General features: G+C 48.9%; 1 protein-coding gene across 1 annotated transcript; it reads left to right on the top strand.

Moving 5' to 3' along the window:
• Nucleotides 1-1868: 1868 nt before the first annotated feature.
• On the top strand, nt 1869-17734 carry si:dkey-98f17.5 (uncharacterized protein LOC569123 homolog). The gene is made up of 12 exons (XM_060065669.1): nt 1869-2174; nt 2887-2998; nt 3680-3773; nt 4398-4452; nt 8396-8536; nt 9023-9183; nt 10153-10251; nt 13520-13665; nt 14455-14626; nt 14988-15100; nt 15595-15682; nt 15769-17734. The coding sequence occupies exons 1-12, from the start codon at nt 2063-2065 to the stop codon at nt 15820-15822; spliced, it is 1347 nt and encodes a 448-aa protein (XP_059921652.1). The 5' UTR covers nt 1869-2062; the 3' UTR covers nt 15823-17734.
• Nucleotides 17735-17992: the final 258 nt, after the last annotated feature.

The raw sequence follows: 17992 nt of genomic DNA, 5'->3' as shown, positions 1-17992 counted from the left end.
ATCCTGAATCAACAGGCGATGAATCGGCTCATTGTGGTCATGACTCATGTTATGGAGAATGAATATGCTATAACACAGCCTGATGTCCTCACGCGTAGTGAAGTGGAGGTATAACTCGCTTCTTTGATTTCAGTGTTAACAGAAATGTAAATATTATTACAGTTAAACTTTTAGTGAAGACCCTCCGTCTAGCCCTCCACTGAGCGGGGGCCGGTGTGACGGCACTGCGTCACAAGCCTTCTGCTTCCCACTCATCCCAGTACGGGAGGTCCCCGGGTCACAGAGCCAGTATGCACCTCATCCGTGAAACCCCGTTCAGCAGAGATGTGACGGATGGCTCCTGTTTACCATGAGAGGGCCCTAGGGAAGGGGCCCTAGGGAAGGGGCCCTAGCCCTCTCCCCAGGGGCCCTAGCCCCTCCCAGGGGCCCTAGGGAAGGGGCCCTAGCCCTCTCCCCAGGGGCCCTAGGGAAGGGGCTCTATGAGGGCGGGCTCTATGAGGGCGGGCTCTATGAGGGCGGGCTCTATGAGGGCGGGCTCTATGAGGGCGGGCTCTATGAGGGCTCTATGAGGGCGGGCTCTATGAGGGCGGGCTCGATGAGGGCGGGCTCTATGAGGGCGGGCTCTATGAGGGCGGGCTCTATGAGGGCGGGCTCTATGAGGGCGGGCTCTATGAGGGCTCCATGAGGGCGGGCTCTATGAGGGCGGGCTCTATGAGGGCGGGCTCTATGAGGGCGGGCTCTATGAGGGCTCTATGAGGGCGGGCTCGATGAGGGCGGGCTCTATGAGGGCGGGCTCTATGAGGGCGGGCTCTATGAGGGCGGGCTCTATGAGGGCGGGCTCTATGAGGGAGGGCTCTATGAGGGCGGGCTCTATGAGGGCGGGCTCTATGAGGGCGGGCTCTATGAGGGCGGGCTCTATGAGGGCGGGCTCTATGAGGGCTCTATGAGGGCGGGCTCTATGAGGGCGGGCTCTATGAGGGCTCTATGAGGGCGGGCTCTATGAGGGCGGGCTCTATGAGGGCTCTATGAGGGCGGGCTCGATGAGGGCGGGCTCTATGAGGGCGGGCTCTATGAGGGCGGGCTCTATGAGGGCTCGATGAGGGCGGGCTCTATGAGGGCGGGCTCTATGAGGGCGGGCTCTATGAGGGCGGGCTCGATGAGGGCGGGCTCTATGAGGGCGGGCTCTATGAGGGCGGGCTCTATGAGGGCGGGCTCTATGAGGGCGGGCTCTATGAGGGCGGGCTCTATGAGGGCGGTATGAGGGCGGGCTCTATGAGGGCGGGCTCGATGAGGGCGGGCTCTATGAGGGCGGGCTCTATGAGGGCGGGCTCTATGAGGGCTCTATGAGGGCGGGCTCGATGAGGGCGGGCTCTATGAGGGCTCTATGAGGGCGGGCTCTATGAGGGCGGGCTCTATGAGGGCGGGCTCTATGAGGGCGGGCTCTATGAGGGAGGGCTCTATGAGGGCGGGCTGGGGGGAGAGGGCTCTAGTGGATCCAGTTCATTCACTCTAGCGATGTTGGCTCTCATTTCGGTTTTTTGTAAGAATTTGGAACACAAATAGCATAAATAGCTTAGCATATATATATATATATATATATATATATATATATACATATATAGCGCCTTCTGACGTAGGGGGAATATTATTATTGGTATTATTATAATGACTTACATTATTAATGTTTTTCTGAAAGAATAACAATACTTATTGTTATTTATTCTATAATTATTACATTATTCTATAATAATAATTATAGAATAAACTTGTATTATTATATTTAATTATACATATATATAATAAACAATTATATAATAAACGATCATATAAATATGAAATTGTATGGGTTTGTCAATCGATCCGTTCTTTATACAACAATAATAACAGATGTGTCTTCGACTCTGACGTCAGAGGGCGCTCGGCAGGGCGCAGCGGGGCGGCCCCGGGCGGCCCGGACTCAACAGGCTTGGAGTGCAACACCGTAACTCTTCCCCCGCAGACACTGACAGTCCTAAAGTATCGTTCTCCGGAGCAGCAGCCGCCGCTCCGTGCTGCTGTCACCATGTCGAGCAGAAAGCCCCGTGCGGTGGCGAATCCTTTGGAGACCACCACGACCGCACCCGGGGAGCGCATTCTAAAGGAGTGCCACAATCTGTACGTCGACAGCGAACACGGTAAAGAGCGAAGGGAAAGTGTGCGTGCGTGTGTGTGTGTGTGTGTGTGTGTGTGTGTGTGTGTGTGTGTGTGTGTGTGTGTGTGTGTGTGTGTGTGTGTGTGTGTGTGTGTGTGTGTGTGTGTGTGTGTGTGTGTGTGTGTGTGTGTGTGTGTGTGTGTGTGTTTGTAAATCAGCGTTTCGATATAATGTAACCAATAAGTTACGCAGCACATATAGTTCAGATGTTATGCAACGCAAAGTTCATGGGAAACGGGATACGCATGGGAGCTCTACACACCCTAACGTTATATATCTTATTTAGACATGTATTCTTGCAGCCTTTGAACCCTGCTCTGCGTTTCGTGTGTAACTTCGTTACTTTAGTTACTCATCATTCGCCCTTAAACTGAGCAGTCCACGGGATCCTAGATCGTCCCGACCGCAGACTTTTAATGTTATGCAAATGTAATCACTTTACATTTGCATAACACAAGGCGAAAGAGTATCTAACATCCATGTTAACATATGCATCCGTACCAAGGCGTTTGCCTTTACACTATTACATGTGTATAACTATTGCTGTGTGGTCGCTGATCTCTTCTGATAAAAAATTGTAAGGGCTTATTAACAACAGAACATCTCACCTCAGCTAATAGGAAGCAGCTGGAAGACCTGTTAAAATGCTGGGGATTAGAAACACACGTTAATAGAACTGCCTCCTCTTATATCAGGTCTGGTGAAGATCGCCAGCAGTGTGGACGTGCATCTCCTACCTCCACGGAAGAAGATCTTCGTGATGATAATGGGAAACCACTCGGCAGGGAAGAGCTCCTTCATCAACTGGTATTCTCCCAGTGCCACTCCTCCATTCACCGCATGATTGAGGAGGGCCCGGTTCTCCGGCCAAGCCGCTTCAGAGCAGCTTTCACGCTGCCTGCTCCGGACCTGTTAGAGAGGAGTCCAGCTGGACACTCATTAACTACTGATGATCTAAATCCTGTCTTAAAGTCTGATCCTCCTCCCTGGGACAGCTTGTGCGATGTGATGGTTGAAAGTTACCTTAAACAAGACAAATATAATTGAATCAACATGATAACCGGTTTTCAGATACACATTTAGAGTTGAGTACACAAGTATAGCATGCTTTAGACAGTGTTTTAATGTGTGGTATAGTTACGTAGAGGCTCTGGGGTTTGGTCAATGGGAGGGATGGGACAGCTGCTTCATGTTCATCTTGATGTCTCTGGTGTTCAGGTATATTGAGATGATCTGCTGGTTCACGTTCATCTTGATGTCTCTGGTGTTCAGGTATATTGAGATGATCTGCTGGTTCACGTTCATCTTGATGTCTCTGGTGTTCAGGTATATTGAGATGATCTGCTGGTTCACGTTCATCTTAATGTCTCTGGTGTTCAGGTATATTGAGATGATCTGCTGGTTCACGTTCATCTTGATGTCTCTGGTGTTCAGGTATATTGAGATGATCTGCTGGTTCACGTTCATCTTGATGTCTCTGGTGTTCAGGTATATTGAGGAGCACATTCAGAAGACCGGCGTGGCTATTGAGACTCAAGGCTTCACCTTCATCACAAGCGGTCGCAAGAGAGAATCACTGACGGTAAGAAGTATACTATTTCTCTAACTTAACGTCTACTGTTGATACAACTGTCAGTGTAACACTTAAAAAAATGTCACTCCATGACTTTTCATCAATGTAACCAGTTATATAACCAATACTGTTAAAACTTTTCTTTAAACTGTTTCTATAACCTGACTGTTACACTCTTCTATAACCTGTTTCTATAACTGTCCGATCTGGACTTTTCTATAACTCTAACTATTTCTAGAACATTCCTTTATAACTTAAACTGCTTATGCCTCTGAACACCCAACAGTTGAATCGTCTCACCTATGAGTTACATATTACATAACTCATGAATCATCACATTTGCTATTTAAAGACTTGGGAGAATTGGCAGGGTTTTTTTTACACCTCCTAAAAGGGAAAGAATAATTGCAGCCCGTGTACAGAAAGTGTATTCCTGGTCAACAGTGTCGTTGCATTGTTCACCAATGAAAGGTGTCGCTGTACATCCAACCCCAGCCCATTCAGACAGAGGAGCCAGGATAAGGCCTCATGTACCCGAGGGTGCTGGGTCTAAACATGGAGCTCGTGTCTCGCTGTGGCTGGGGTGTGTAGTGCGAGAAGGTCATGGCGTTTGCTCCTCTCTCCCTCCCACAGGGAAACGCCACCTTGCACCTCTACCCCCACTTCAGACCCCTCCTTGAGTTCAAAGGTAAGCTCTTCCCTTTGAGATGCTACCATTGAAAGATGATTCGGATTATCTGGTCTTAATTATGCCCTATGAAAAACAATGCTCATACACTCATACAGTTGGCCTACGTTCTGAAATACACACATTCACTTGTCAATGCAGTGATGAAGCTGCACTGCGAACGCACAGTGCACTCCAAGGTGAACCTCCACCTGCTGATCCAGTACACGGCTGCATTGTAACCCACACTGCACCAGGGCCTCCGGGTCTCGAGGGAACACACCCCCACTGGGTGGAGCGCTAACCCTAACCCCCACTGGGTGGAGCGCGTCTTACGGTTCAATGGTGAAAGGACTGCATTCATACAGCGCTTTTCTAACCAGTGGCCGCTCAAAGCGTTTTACAATATCGGCTAACATTCACCGATTCATTCACACATTCACACACCGACGGCGGAGTCAACCACGCAGGGCGAGAGCCAGCTGGTCAGGAGCAGTGAGGGCGAGGAGTCCTGCTCAAGGGCACCTCGATACTGCGGGGATTGATCTAGCAACCCTCCGGTTAACAGCCAACCCGCTCTACCTCCTGAACCACATGCCGCCCCAGGTTGTCTTGAGCCAGACGGACAGACAGACAGACAGCCAGCCAGCCAGACAGACAGAACATCCCTGTATTGGCCCCGGTGCGACGCTGTGAACTCTCTGCTGGTCCGACGTGTTTCCCCAGAGAGGACAAGCTGTTACAGGTTCCATACTGTAACAGAACGACACCACAGCGTCGTTGGAGGGTGCATTCCTGCTGCGAGCGCTTTTCCCCCCTGGGAGAACGCGGATCCTGGGAGAACCTGGTTGACTAACAGCCGCAGACGCCAACAGGCTCCTTATTACGCCATGTCCTACGTCCCACCGTCACACACACGACCTACATGAAGGTTCTCCTACGATCTCCTAGTGCCTGGGTCACAGCTGTCGCTGTCCTTGGGCTACGGTGTGGGTCTGCAGGTCTGACCTGCGCTGAACGGTGTGTGGATCAGTGGGCCGATGGGCTGTTGGGCGGAGGATGGTCCAATAGAAAATAGAAAGAGTGTGTGAGATTATGTGCCTGTGTGTGCGCGTGTGTATGTGTTGTAGGGTGTGGGAAGGGGTCGGTGTATGTGTGAAAGGTTTTGTGAGAGGGTCTGTGTCTGTGTGTGTGTGTGTGTGTGTGTGTGTGTGTGTGTGTGTGTGTGTGTGTGTGTGTGTGTGTGTGCGCAGAGCTTGGTCTGTGTGTGTGTGACTGTCTGTTCACTGGAGTGGAGAGCACATGGTGTGCGTGTGCGCGTGCGTGTGCGCGTGCGTGTGCGTGACTCAGAGCCACACACCGCCCACCCTCCCTCAGCAGTGCAGTGGCATCAGAGGAGCTGCGGAGAAATGTCACCGGCTTCATCCGGCGGTCGGACCGGCTGCCCAGTGTGAGTGTGAGTGTGAGTGTGTTAGTGTGTGTGTGTGTGTGAGCGTGTGTGTGAGTGTGTTAGTGTGTGTGTGTGTGTGTGTGAGTGTGTGTGTGAGTGTGTGTGTGTGTCTCAGTGTGTGGCCGTGCGGGGATCCATGCAGCTTATCGCAGCCGATCAGGGCTGCGGGCGGAGGACGCGTGCGGGACGGATGCCTCCAGCCCGCCGCTGGAGGAGGGAGGATGAGTCATCAGAGCTCGGCAGCGGGCGTCCTGATTCACGGACCTGGAGAGGAGTTCTGCACGTCGCTCCTGACGGAACGCGTTGCGTTGGCTGTGATGTGCTCATGGCTGTTTAGTTTGGTTATCAAGGACGGAGGTGTGTGTGTGTGCGTGTGTGTGTGTGTGTGTGTGTTTTGCTACTGTACTTAACAACCTGTTGCTGAGTTTGGACTACACCGCTCTTCATCACTTCGTCGGTATTGGACAGCGCAGGGTGTTCCGTCTCAGGCTGCTTGACTCGTGGTTGAGTCAGCCTCTCTGCCTCCTCCGCCGTCGTCTCCCCCGCACGCGGGACCAGGTAGACTCGTCACCGTTGCCTTTGCGTTCGCTTTTCTCGTTGATCGTGGCGAGCTGACAGTGAAAGAGGGATCAATATGTCACCGTCAGCGTCCTGTTCTTTAATGAGAGCGTCCTGTTCTTTAATGAGAGCGTCCTGTTCTTTAATGAGAGCGTCCTGTTCTTTAATGAGAGCGTCCTGTTCTTTAATGAGAGCGTCCTGTTCTTTAATGAGAGCGTCCTGTTCTTTAATGAGAGCGTCCTGTTCTTTCGACTCTTTTCACTCCTGCTAACCTTTCCTTCCCACTCAAAGGGGGATCTGCAAGTTTCATGAGGAAGAAGAGTTCATCTAGTTGATATAGTGATGTTAGTTAGAGATCACAGTGTGTGTGTGTGTGTGTGTGTGTGTGTGTGTGTGTGTGTGTGTTGGGGGGGGTCTTGCGTATCAGTAGGATGGTCTAGCACCGTCACACTAGCATAAGGAATGCTAATGTGCAGCACCCAGGAGGCTCCGGCACAAGGGTGTGATCTGTGTCTCAGCCCGACAGCTGCAGCCAACTCTCAACTAGCGCAATCACATTGCGTGTGTGTGTGTCGTGTGCGTGCATGTGCGTGTGTGTGCATGTGTGTGCATGCGTGTGTTTGTGTGTATGTGTGTGAGTGCTTGTGTGTATACATGCGTGTGTCTATCTGTGTGTGTGAAAGATTTAGCCTGGCTATTGCCAGACCAAGCTCAACCGTAGGTTGCACGTTGGACTGGGGAGGCTGCTGTCATTTTCTTCAGCACAAGAGGCGTGATCAACAGGCCTACTTCAAATGACTCTGTACGCAATTGGCTGCTTGCCGTTGCTTCCCTGTCGCCCTTCTGTTAAACCAGCCAATAGTGCGACAGGGGGAAAAGCCAGCTTGGTGATTGGCTCCCGCAAAAACGTATCGAAGCAGAAAGAGATGTGTTGCTCTTCTCCAGACCCTTGTGCCGGGCGAACTCAAACCGCCGGCTGAACGGGCGGGGCTCCCCAGTCTATGAAAGACTGTGAGTGTGCGTGCGTGTGTGTGTTTTTTTTGCGGCCCATGGATAACAAGTACTTTGATGTATATTATATATAAGGTGTATTTTGCGGCGCGTGGGGGGGTCTTTGGGGGCGGGTGCAGCCCAGCGTGGCCCGTAGGGCCGTCCAGCCCGGTGCATCACAGTCGTTCTTCACTAGCTAGCTTTACGCCGCGCTCACGCTAAAGCTGCCAGTTGAAGAGCTGTTGTGAGTAACCATGACAACCGGCCACCCCCTCGCCGCCCTCTGACTGTTGTGATGTGACGGTGTTGTGTTTCGTCACAGTCGTTACGGGACGGGTCAACCTTCAGCCAGCCCTGCTCTGGTAACAGCTGCTGACCGGTGTCATCACTAGTACTGTGGTTGTTATGGTGTCATCACTAGTACTGTGGTTGTTATGGTGTCATCACTAGTACTGTGGTTGTTATGGTGTCATCACTAGTACTGTGGTTGTTATGGTGTCATCACTAGTACTGTGGTTGTTATGGTGTCATCACTAGTACTCAAAACACACACACACACACACACACACACACACACACACACACACACACACACACACACACACACACACACACACACACACACACACACACACACACACACACACACACACACACACTCCAGCAGCCCGTCCCAGTGTGTGTGTACACACTCCAGCAGCCCGTCCCAGTGCGTGTGTACACACCCCAGCAGCCCGTCCCAGTGTGTGTGTACACACTCCAGCAGCCCGTCCCAGTGTGTGTGTACACACTCCAGCAGCCCGTCCCAGTGTGTGTGTACACACTCCAGCAGCCCGTCCCAGTGTGTGTGTACACACTCCAGCAGCCCGTCCCAGTGCGTGTGTACACACCCCAGCAGCCCGTCCCAGTGTGTGTGTACACACTCCAGCAGCCCGTCCCAGTGTGTGTGTTCCCGTGCGTCCCCAGGTGTGACTGACTACCTGTCCGCTGAGGTCTCCAGCTCCAAGCAGAAGAAGTTCAGCCTGCTGACCTTCGTGGACACGCCCGGCCTGGTGGACGGAGACATGGTGTACCCCTTCAGCGTCAACAGCGCCATCACCTGGCTGGGTACGCCGCACCACCTGACCTGATCGTAACCAAGGGTTACGGCCAGTCTGGCTGGATAATGGAGGTCACACCGCGTTACAGTTACAGACGTTTGAACTGGAAATGTTTTGTTTGGGTACATTTATTATGGACATGTATTATGGACATGTATAATACGTATACGTATTATACATTCATCATATTTTTCTGTATTTTTGGGTTTACACTTTAATTTATTTTAATTGTATATGTTTTACATTATTTATTAGTGTTCCTATTTTTCAATCAAGGTCAGAGCAATTGTGCCCGTAACATCGCCTTCAAGATGAATTAAGTTCTCTTCCTTCTCTTACCTGTCTGTCTGTCTGTCTGTCTGTCTGTCTGTCTGTCTGTCTGTCTGTCTGTGTTCCTGTCTGTGTTCCTGTCTGTATGTCTGTCTGTGTTCCTATCTGTGTTCCTGTCTGTCTGCCTATCTGTCTGTCTGCCTGTCTGCCTGTCTGTCTGTAGGGAAGCAGGCTGACCTGGTCCTGGTGTTCTTCGACCCGATGGGTCAGGCTCTGTGCAAGCGGACCCTGAACATCGTGGAGCAGCTCAGCGACGCCGTCGGAGACAAGCTGCACTTCTACCTCAGCAAGGCGGACGAGGCGGGCAACGAGACGGACCGGCAGGTACTTTCTGTGCTGCCCTGGGAACATACAGGGTTTGTAGTTTTATAATGATAAGAGAACATCACTGAAAACAACCAGAGTTGCCAGACACACGGTCCAAAAGACCAAGAGGTCTAATAGACGACCCTGATTATAAGACGACCCCCCGTTTTCAACACAAACATTTAGAAAAAAAAATTTGCAGACCAGATTTGCGCTGACTGTTGGCATCTTTGAGACGTTGTTTTTGTGCTCGCCATCTTCTTACGTTACACTCCGTGACCCAGAGCTTCTTGGCAGCTTGGCAGTTGTTACTTGACTCTGCCTTATTGACGACCATTATTTTAAAATTGGCATCATAGCTCCTCCGCTGTTGTTGATTGACCTGACCCACTTGTCTCTAAATGGTCAGCCTGTCTTTCCATCTTTAAACACCGGTAACGGGCTGGTTGTTAAGGACGCTGGACTACTTCTTCCCGGAACCAATTTTTGGCGCCACCTGCGGCCGCGAATGTGTAGTGACATTTAAAGGGAGAGGCGAAGAAGAGAAGCTGCGCTCTGAATACTAGACCCCGAATATAAGACGACCCGACTTTTTCGGACCTATTTCGAGGGGATAAAAGGCCGTCTTATATTCGGACCAATATCGTAATATAACGTCCTCCTAGCAGAGGGGCAACGAGACCGACCGGCAGGGACACACGACATAATGTATAATATAACGTCATCGTGGCAGAGAGTCCCTCCCCGATCAGAGAGATAGCTGAATATATGAACCCATTATGGGAATGTACTTTACTTTAATCCAGCAATGCAACCAGGCAACAGCTCACACAGAGATCTGTAGATATAGAGCTTATTATATTATTTCATTCTTTTGCCCGCCCTCAGCAGCCCAATAGCCCACCATATGTACAGAGGGTGTGTGTGAGGTGTGCTGCGTCTGAAGCCTCGTCCCCCACAGTAAGCTAGAGGCTGTGTTTCCTGTAGAGGGTGATGATGCAGATCGTACAGGAGCTCTGCCGCCGGCCTGGCCTGAACAAGTGTGGCTTTGAGATGTCCACCATCTACATCCCTAACCCCCAGAAGGTGAGTCAGAGACCCCCCCCCAACCCCCAGAAGGTGAGTCAGAGACCCCCCATCACACCCCCAACCCCCAGAAGGTGAGTCAGAGACCCCCCATCACACCCCCAACCCCCAGAAGGTGAGTCAGAGACCCCCCATCACACCCCCAACCCCCAGAAGGTGAGTCAGAGACCCCCCATCACACCCCCAACCCCCAGAAGGTGAGTCAGAGACCCCCCATCACATCCCCAACCCCCAGAAGGTGAGTCAGAGACCCCCCCCAACCCCCAGAAGGTGAGTCAGAGACCCCCCATCACACCCCCAACCCCCAGAAGGTGAGTCAGAGACCCCCCATCACACCCCCAACCCCCAGAAGGTGAGTCAGAGACCCCCCCATCACACCCCCAACCCCCAGAAGGTGAGTCAGAGACCCCCCATCACACCCCCAACCCCCAGAAGGTGAGTCAGAGACCCCCCATCACACCCCCAACCCCCAGAAGGTGAGTCAGAGACCCCCCATCACACCCCCAACCCCCAGAAGGTGAGCTCAGAGACCCCCCCCCCCCCCCCCCCCAAAAAAAAGGTGAGCTCAGGAGTGAACACATGAGGAGTGAACACATGAGGGGTGAACACATGAGGAGTGAACACATGAGGAGTGAACACATGAGGAGTGAACACATGGGGAGTGAACACATGAGGAGTGAACACATGGGGAGTGAACACATGGGGAGTGAACACATGAGGAGTGAACACATGGGGAGTGAACACATGGGGAGTGAACACATGAGGGGTGAACACATGATGAATGAACACATGAGTGCGGTCAGCCTCACCTGGGCCATGTCTCTCTGGGATTGAGCGATAAAGTTCGACCCAGTGAGTTTCCAGCGCTGAACTCAAACCTCAGTATTTCAACTTTGACCCCCAATTTGTTTAACGTTGTTAAACCAACCGGAACGCGGTAGTTAATTTATAAACTAAATACGTGAGGTATGAGTTCAAAGCTCTTAACCCTCACCTGTTGGCTGTGTTCCGAACACAAGACCTCGGGTCTAGGCTCTCTACTGGACCCTCACCTCGGGTCTGGCTCTCTACTGTTGTATCTAGGCAACAAACGGAGAGGACGCTGGCGCTGTCTGTTCGCCGCTTTTCCAAGCAATATTTGGGCCAATTTTGGCCAATTTTACTTAAAAAGTGATTTTTTGTTGACATATTATCTCTACTTGGTTCCCTGCAAGCTACATCAGCGACGAAAAGCAAGCTTATGGACTGTCTTTAGTTGTTCCAGTGTTATTGTGTTGTTGTGAAGAGCCGTGTAGCTCACTTGTTATTTTGGTTTCCCTAGTAACGGCTAAAAACAACGGCTAAAAACAAGTAGCCGATGTGACATTTTCCTGGTCACTGCTGGTGTTTTTTTTTCCGGCGATCCTGGTGAGGAATATGCCTTGAGATTCTTGAATATAAAGTGCAGTATAAATAAAATTTATTATTATTTATTATTATTACTGGACCCTCACCTAGGGTCTAGCTCTCTACTGGACCCTCACCTTGGGTCTGGCCCTCTACTGGACCCTCACCTTGGGTCTAGCTCTCTGCTGGACCCTCACCTAGGGTCTGGCTCTCTACTGGACCCTCACCTTGGGTCTGGCTCTCTACTGGACCCTCAACTTGGTTGTGGCTCTCTACTGGACCCTCACCTTGGGTCTAGCTCTCTACTGGACCCTCACCTTGGGTCTAGCTCTCTTCTTGAGCTCACCTTGGGTCTGGCTCTCTACTGGACCCTCACCTTGGGTCTAGCTCTCTTCTTTAGCTCACCTTGGGTCTGGCTCTCTACTGGACCCTCACCCCTTGTTGATCACTGCGGCCCGGACGAGGACCTAGAATCGCTCCAGACTGTTTCACTGCAGCACTTTAGTCTGGGAGCAGAGTTGGACGTCATTCGGAGATTTAGCACCAAGTATCTTTGTGACTCCGACCCGGAGGGCTGTGTGTTTACACCCACCCTACCCCTGGTAATCAGGGGACCGGCAATAAACAAAGAAGATGCTCTTCTCAGATACTCACCACTTGACAGCTTTATTCCATTAAAGAGTTATGAAGGATTAATATGAATGGTTTTTTGGCGAGTGCGGAGCAGCCATTAAAAAACCGGCCTTCACTGAGTCCATACGGAGAGTTTTGCTGCCGGTCGCAAAATCTCAAGCAGTGGCGACGCCCCTCTGGCTCAATGGCTTCACAAGGGCGTAACCCACGGTTACGTCACAGAGCCTACGTCCATCTTGTTTACAGAATGGGATTGAGACCAAGGACTCTTTCTGTGCTGCCCTGGGAACATACTGGGTTTGTAGTTTTATAATGATAAGAGAACATCACTGAAAACAACCAGAGTTGCCAGACACACGGTCCAAAAGACCAAGAGGTACCAAGGTGTCTGTCCAGCCTTAGCACTTCCTAGACTTCAGTTTTTGGTGCTCCTGATGTAAACTCTAACGTTAAGGCGTTTTGGGGCTCATGGTGTAAACTCTAACGTTAAGGCGTTTTGGGGCTCCTGGTGTAAACTCTAACGTTAAGGCGTTTTGGGGCTCCTGGTGTAAACTCTAACGTTAAGGCGTTTTGGGGCTCCTGGTGTAAACTCTAACGTTAAGGCGTTTTGGGGCTCTTGGTTTGAACTCTAACGTTAAGGCGTTTTGGGGCTCCTGGTGTAAACTCTAACGTTAAGGCGTTTTGGGGCTCCTGGTGTAAACTCTAACGTTAAGGCGTTTTGGGGCTCCTGGTGTAAACTCTAACGTTAAGGCGTTTTGGGGCTCCTGGTGTAAACTCTAACGTTAAGGCGTTTTGGGGCTCATGGTTTGAACTCTAACGTTAAGGCGTTTTGGGGCTCCTGGTGTAAACTCTAACGTTAAGGCGTTTTGGGGCTCCTGGTGTAAACTCTAACGTTAAGGCGTTTTGGGGCTCATGGTGTAAACTCTAACGTTAAGGCGTTTTGGGGCTCCTGGTGTAAACTCTAACGTTAAGGCGTTTTGGGGCTCTTGGTTTGAACTCTAACATTAAGGCGTTTTGGGGCTCATGGTGTAAACTCTAACGTTAAGGCGTTTTGGGGCTCATGGTGTAAACTCTAACGTTAAGGCGTTTTGGGGCTCCTGGTGTAAACTCTAACGTTAAGGCGTTTTGGGGCTCCTGGTGTAAACTCTAACGTTAAGGCGTTTTGGGTATCTTGGTTTGAACTCTAACGTTAAGGCGTTTTGGGGCTCCTGGTGTAAACTCTAACCTGAGGTTATTTTGTCTCGTCCAGCCGAGCCGCTGTGTGAACCAGATCGATGGTATGTGCCAGACCATCGAGAAGACCATCAACCAGGCGGTCCAGAAGACCCTGGACCAGCTGGAGAAGGACTGCAACCTCATCACCTCCACTATCAAAGACCGTCTAGCCCAGGACCGGTAAACACCTCCTCCCTGTCATTCTGAACATACGGAGGACTGTCAGGGAGACCGTGTGTGGGGTTCGTTTCAAAGCATCAAGCGATTCACCCCTAGAAGTGACAAATCCCCGGTACTCTGGTTAGTTTGGTCTGTCCCCCGTCCAAACCCTTCGCCCACATGCAGTGCAGTACTTTAGAAAACTGTTTCCAATGCATACGCCCGCACAGTGTGTCACCACACTGCCTCTGAACACTGGGGATTTATCCACTAACAACCAGGGTGCACAACATCTGTGGATGTAAGAACGTCAACAATCTATCAGAACGTAACAATCTTTCAAAGTACATGATTTCGATGTTTAGTTACTTGATCCAAACCTTAGCTAGGTTAGCTGTAGCCTAGCGCAGCCCCGCCCGTCACTCAGCGGTCCGTTACATCTGGTATCCACCGCTGTGAGGCCTGTGATTGGACGGACAGGAGAGAGCTCCGCCTCCCTAACCGCCGGTTGGCTGACGGGCGTTCAGCGTCTCAACTCAATAATATCACAATCACATGCACATAATCCAAACAGATGAATAGTAAACGAGAACGTTAACCAACTGAACATGTTGTCATGGGATTAATAAAGTACCTATTTGATCTTATCTATTCTATCGCAGACTTTGCTTACATTAAGATGCACATAATACTAATATATTAATAATGAATTATATCATTAACCTGATTGCCTTGAATTTAGCAAACGCTTTCATCCAGAGTCCATCTGTCAGACGACCTCTCCCCACCGTGCTCGTTTGTGTCCTTCAGGGCGGACGTGAGCCACAACAGGAGTGTGCGTGTGCACTCCTTTCTGTGCGGGCTGCTGGGCGTGCTCCTGCCTGCGCTCTTCATCCTCAGCTTCATCGTCAACACCTTCGCCAAAGAGGAGCTGGACGGCCTGGTGGGGGAGGGGGGGGCCAGGGTTCTCTCCGTCTCCACGGTGAGCAGGGGGAGCGTTGGGTTCTTCCATCCACAGCGACCCGGTAGTGATATGAACGCACACCCTCGGAACGTTACTGACCAATCAGGATCCAGTATTAAACAATGCTGTGGTCAATTTAAATAAGTGATGTCTGTGTATAAGACAGGGTTTCCCAGCCTTTCTAGATCACAAAATTGTGTGACCTGAACTTGCGTGTGCTTCCACACACACATCGCTTTAAATCGAGAACACCATCACTGGACAAATCCTCTGCTAAATTAAGGAATAGTAAATAATTATGAATGGTAAATATTCATATTGATTTTGATAGACAACAGACATTAAACTCTAGATTGAGATTGTGTTGTTGTGTTGACAGGCCGTCTTTGTGTATCTGTGGGCGTGGATACCGGAGGACGGGCAGGTCGTCGTGGTGATGGTGTTTGGTGCTTTCTGCTACCTCCTGATGTTTCTATCCAAATACTTTGCCCGGTAAGCATTATGACATTTAAAAATACATCAGTGAATACACTACAACACATGCCCTCTACGGCACTCTGGTCTGGAAGAGTGGCGCTATTAAAGCTGCACTATGTTACTGCCTTCACTATTGTTGAAAACAGGATTTACTAATTGTTGTAACCCCAGACAGAGGGTGGATTAACCCTTGTGTGGTTGGCTTTTTTTCTACACTCTCAGTATACTTTTTGAACAAAAGATGCCTGAAATTAAATGCGACCATTATAGTTTTTTTGTAAATTGCTTAAGTAATACCTGCATCTAAAATTCTTCATAGTGCAGCTTTAACCCAATAGCATCAGAAGCCTTGTTACTTCTGACACAAAAGACTTAAGACGTGTCTTAGCCCAGATGTACTCATGGAGGACAAGCTTGTACATGTAGCCTCTCCAACTCTGACACCTTGGTTCTGGTTCTCTGCTCTAAATGAAACATAAAGTGTTGAAGGACCTTGGTTTGTGTCTCAGTCAGGGCTGTAATACTCTGAGCAAGAAGGAGAAACGAACCCTGGCCGACTACAGCGACTACATCCACGACGTCGTCCGACTCAAGAAGGTGAGAAACATTGTGTCGTCAATCAAGATGAAATGTTTTGTTATTTTGTAAAATTGTAAATCTAATAAAATCCTTCTGTTTCACAGGTGAAATTGTACGAATCGTACCTCCAACAATGTGCAGCTGAAGGTGACTTTTAGTCCCTGTGGAATGTCAAGGAGAATATTTTGGAACAGCATATAGAACAATATTTCACTATTCGTCCAAAGGCGTAGGCAACAATAAGACAATAAGCGTTTTCTGAGAGGCACAGGACAGATCTGTTGTCTCTCTCTCTGGGAACTTTGTGGGCTTTTTGATTCATTTCATAAGCAATATGTCTAATTCAAAGTGAAAGTGCCTTTTCTTTCTTATTCAATACAAGGACATCTCTGTCTGAAATAATCCCAGAAAAGGCATTCTTTTTATAATGTGAATGTATTTTTCATTGTTTGTGAAACATTAGTTCTGGAAAGTGCTGTTTACAAGTGCTGTTTGCACTCTTTAACTTTTGAAGATTTGGACTATGACTTGCATTGACGTCCTGCCAGCAGAGTTTCAAACCGATTTTTCTGGCTCTTTAGATAACAGTCCTCTGAAAATGTGCATGTTGTTAACACACCAAAACAAAACGTGTGGTTTTCACTATTTTGCCAGAAGAGAAATCCTTATTGTTGACTCAGGAATCCCTTCAGATGTTCCTGAGGTCCCCATTCACAGCCATCTTGTGTGATCTATGGACTGATCATAAACGGATGACTATGAGGTTAACTTTACTAGCTTTACTTCGGATGATCATGTGTCCTCAAAAAGAATCCCAGCGTACAGGTCTTAGTGTGTTCCCTGTCTTCTCCCTCCATGTCTGGTCATGTGTCTGCAGGGTTTCATGTTCTCCTGTCGTCAAGGGGGTAAACTTGGTGAAGGTGAGCAATAATATAAAAGTAAGGGCATCATGTTAATAAAATAGTGTCAATAAGGGAGGCCTGATTATATATTATAATGTATTTATTTCATTATGTGGCCACAATGTCTTATAAAGAAAGGTGCTCTTTCCCTCATTTACTTTCCTTTGATACGTCTAAATCTCAATGATGTGATCCCAGTAACTCAGTCGGCTTTCCTGTCTGTGTTCATGTTATTCAGCTGTGAAACTCTACAAAGCACTGATGCTTTTTACCCACTGCCATTTTGTACTATTCTCTTAGTACAGACTCAATTTAAGGGTTGATGCAATTCTTAGTTTTTTTTTCAATTGAACTACAATATACAACCTTGACTCCATTGTATATACGTATACACACCAATCATATGTGATCTGACACTGCCTTGAAATAGCTGTGAAACTGTCCATAAACAGGTAATGCTTTTGTGGGAAATTGTCTATATTGTTTACCTTGTGGATCTGCAACATTTCCGATAAATATAATATAAGTCGATAAATAAAAAAAAAAAATCTTTCCTCGATTATTAATTGTCTTTCCTCAACATTATTTGATCTCAACAGTTCACCTATCTAGTACTCAGTAACAGACCATTCACCTATCTAATAATCAGGAACAAATAGTTCACCAAATAGTTCTAGTATTCAGGAACAAACCGTTCACCTATCTAGTAATCAGGAACAAATAGTTCACCTATCTAGTATTCAGGAACAGACCATTCACCTATCTAGTAATCAGGAACAAACAGTTCACCAAATAGTTCTAGTATTCAGGAACAAACCGTTCACCTATCTAGTAATCAGGAACAAACAGTTCACCTATCTAGTATTCAGGAACAAACCGTTCACCTATCTAGTAATCAGGAACAAACAGTTCACCGATCTAGAACTCAGGAACAAACAGTTCACCGATCTAGAACTCAGGAACAAACAGTTCACCGATCTAGAACTCAGGAACAAACAGTTCACCGATCTAGAACTCAGGAACAAACAGTTCACCGATCTAGAACTCAGGAACACCCCGTCCTACCTGACGGCCCTCTAACACCTGTTCTCACAGGCTAGCGCTTTAATCACCGCAAAGAAATCCGCAGCCAAAGGTAGAATGAAATAAATGTTTGGGTCAGACCATTTCCACCATATACATCCATTGTGGCCACGCCTGTTGGTGAAACTCTCTGTATCCTCACTTTGTCTTCAGCCTTTTAATCAGGGCTTTTGTGATGCAAGTTCTAGCGTCACTACGCTGAACCATGTAGCCATACAGGGCGAACAAGCTAAGGTCATGCATGTGGCCATACAGGGCGAACAAGCTAAAGTCATGCATTAGTCCCACGATTCTATGATGTCCTGAAGACATCATAGAATCAGCAGCATACATAGAATGAAGT

Source organism: Gadus macrocephalus, chromosome 11 (genome assembly GCF_031168955.1).
Source record: "Gadus macrocephalus chromosome 11, ASM3116895v1".
NCBI classification, from domain to species: domain Eukaryota; kingdom Metazoa; phylum Chordata; class Actinopteri; order Gadiformes; family Gadidae; genus Gadus; species Gadus macrocephalus.
The sequence above is the reverse complement of the archived record's forward strand: the minus strand, read 5'-3'. Positions and strand labels throughout refer to the sequence as shown.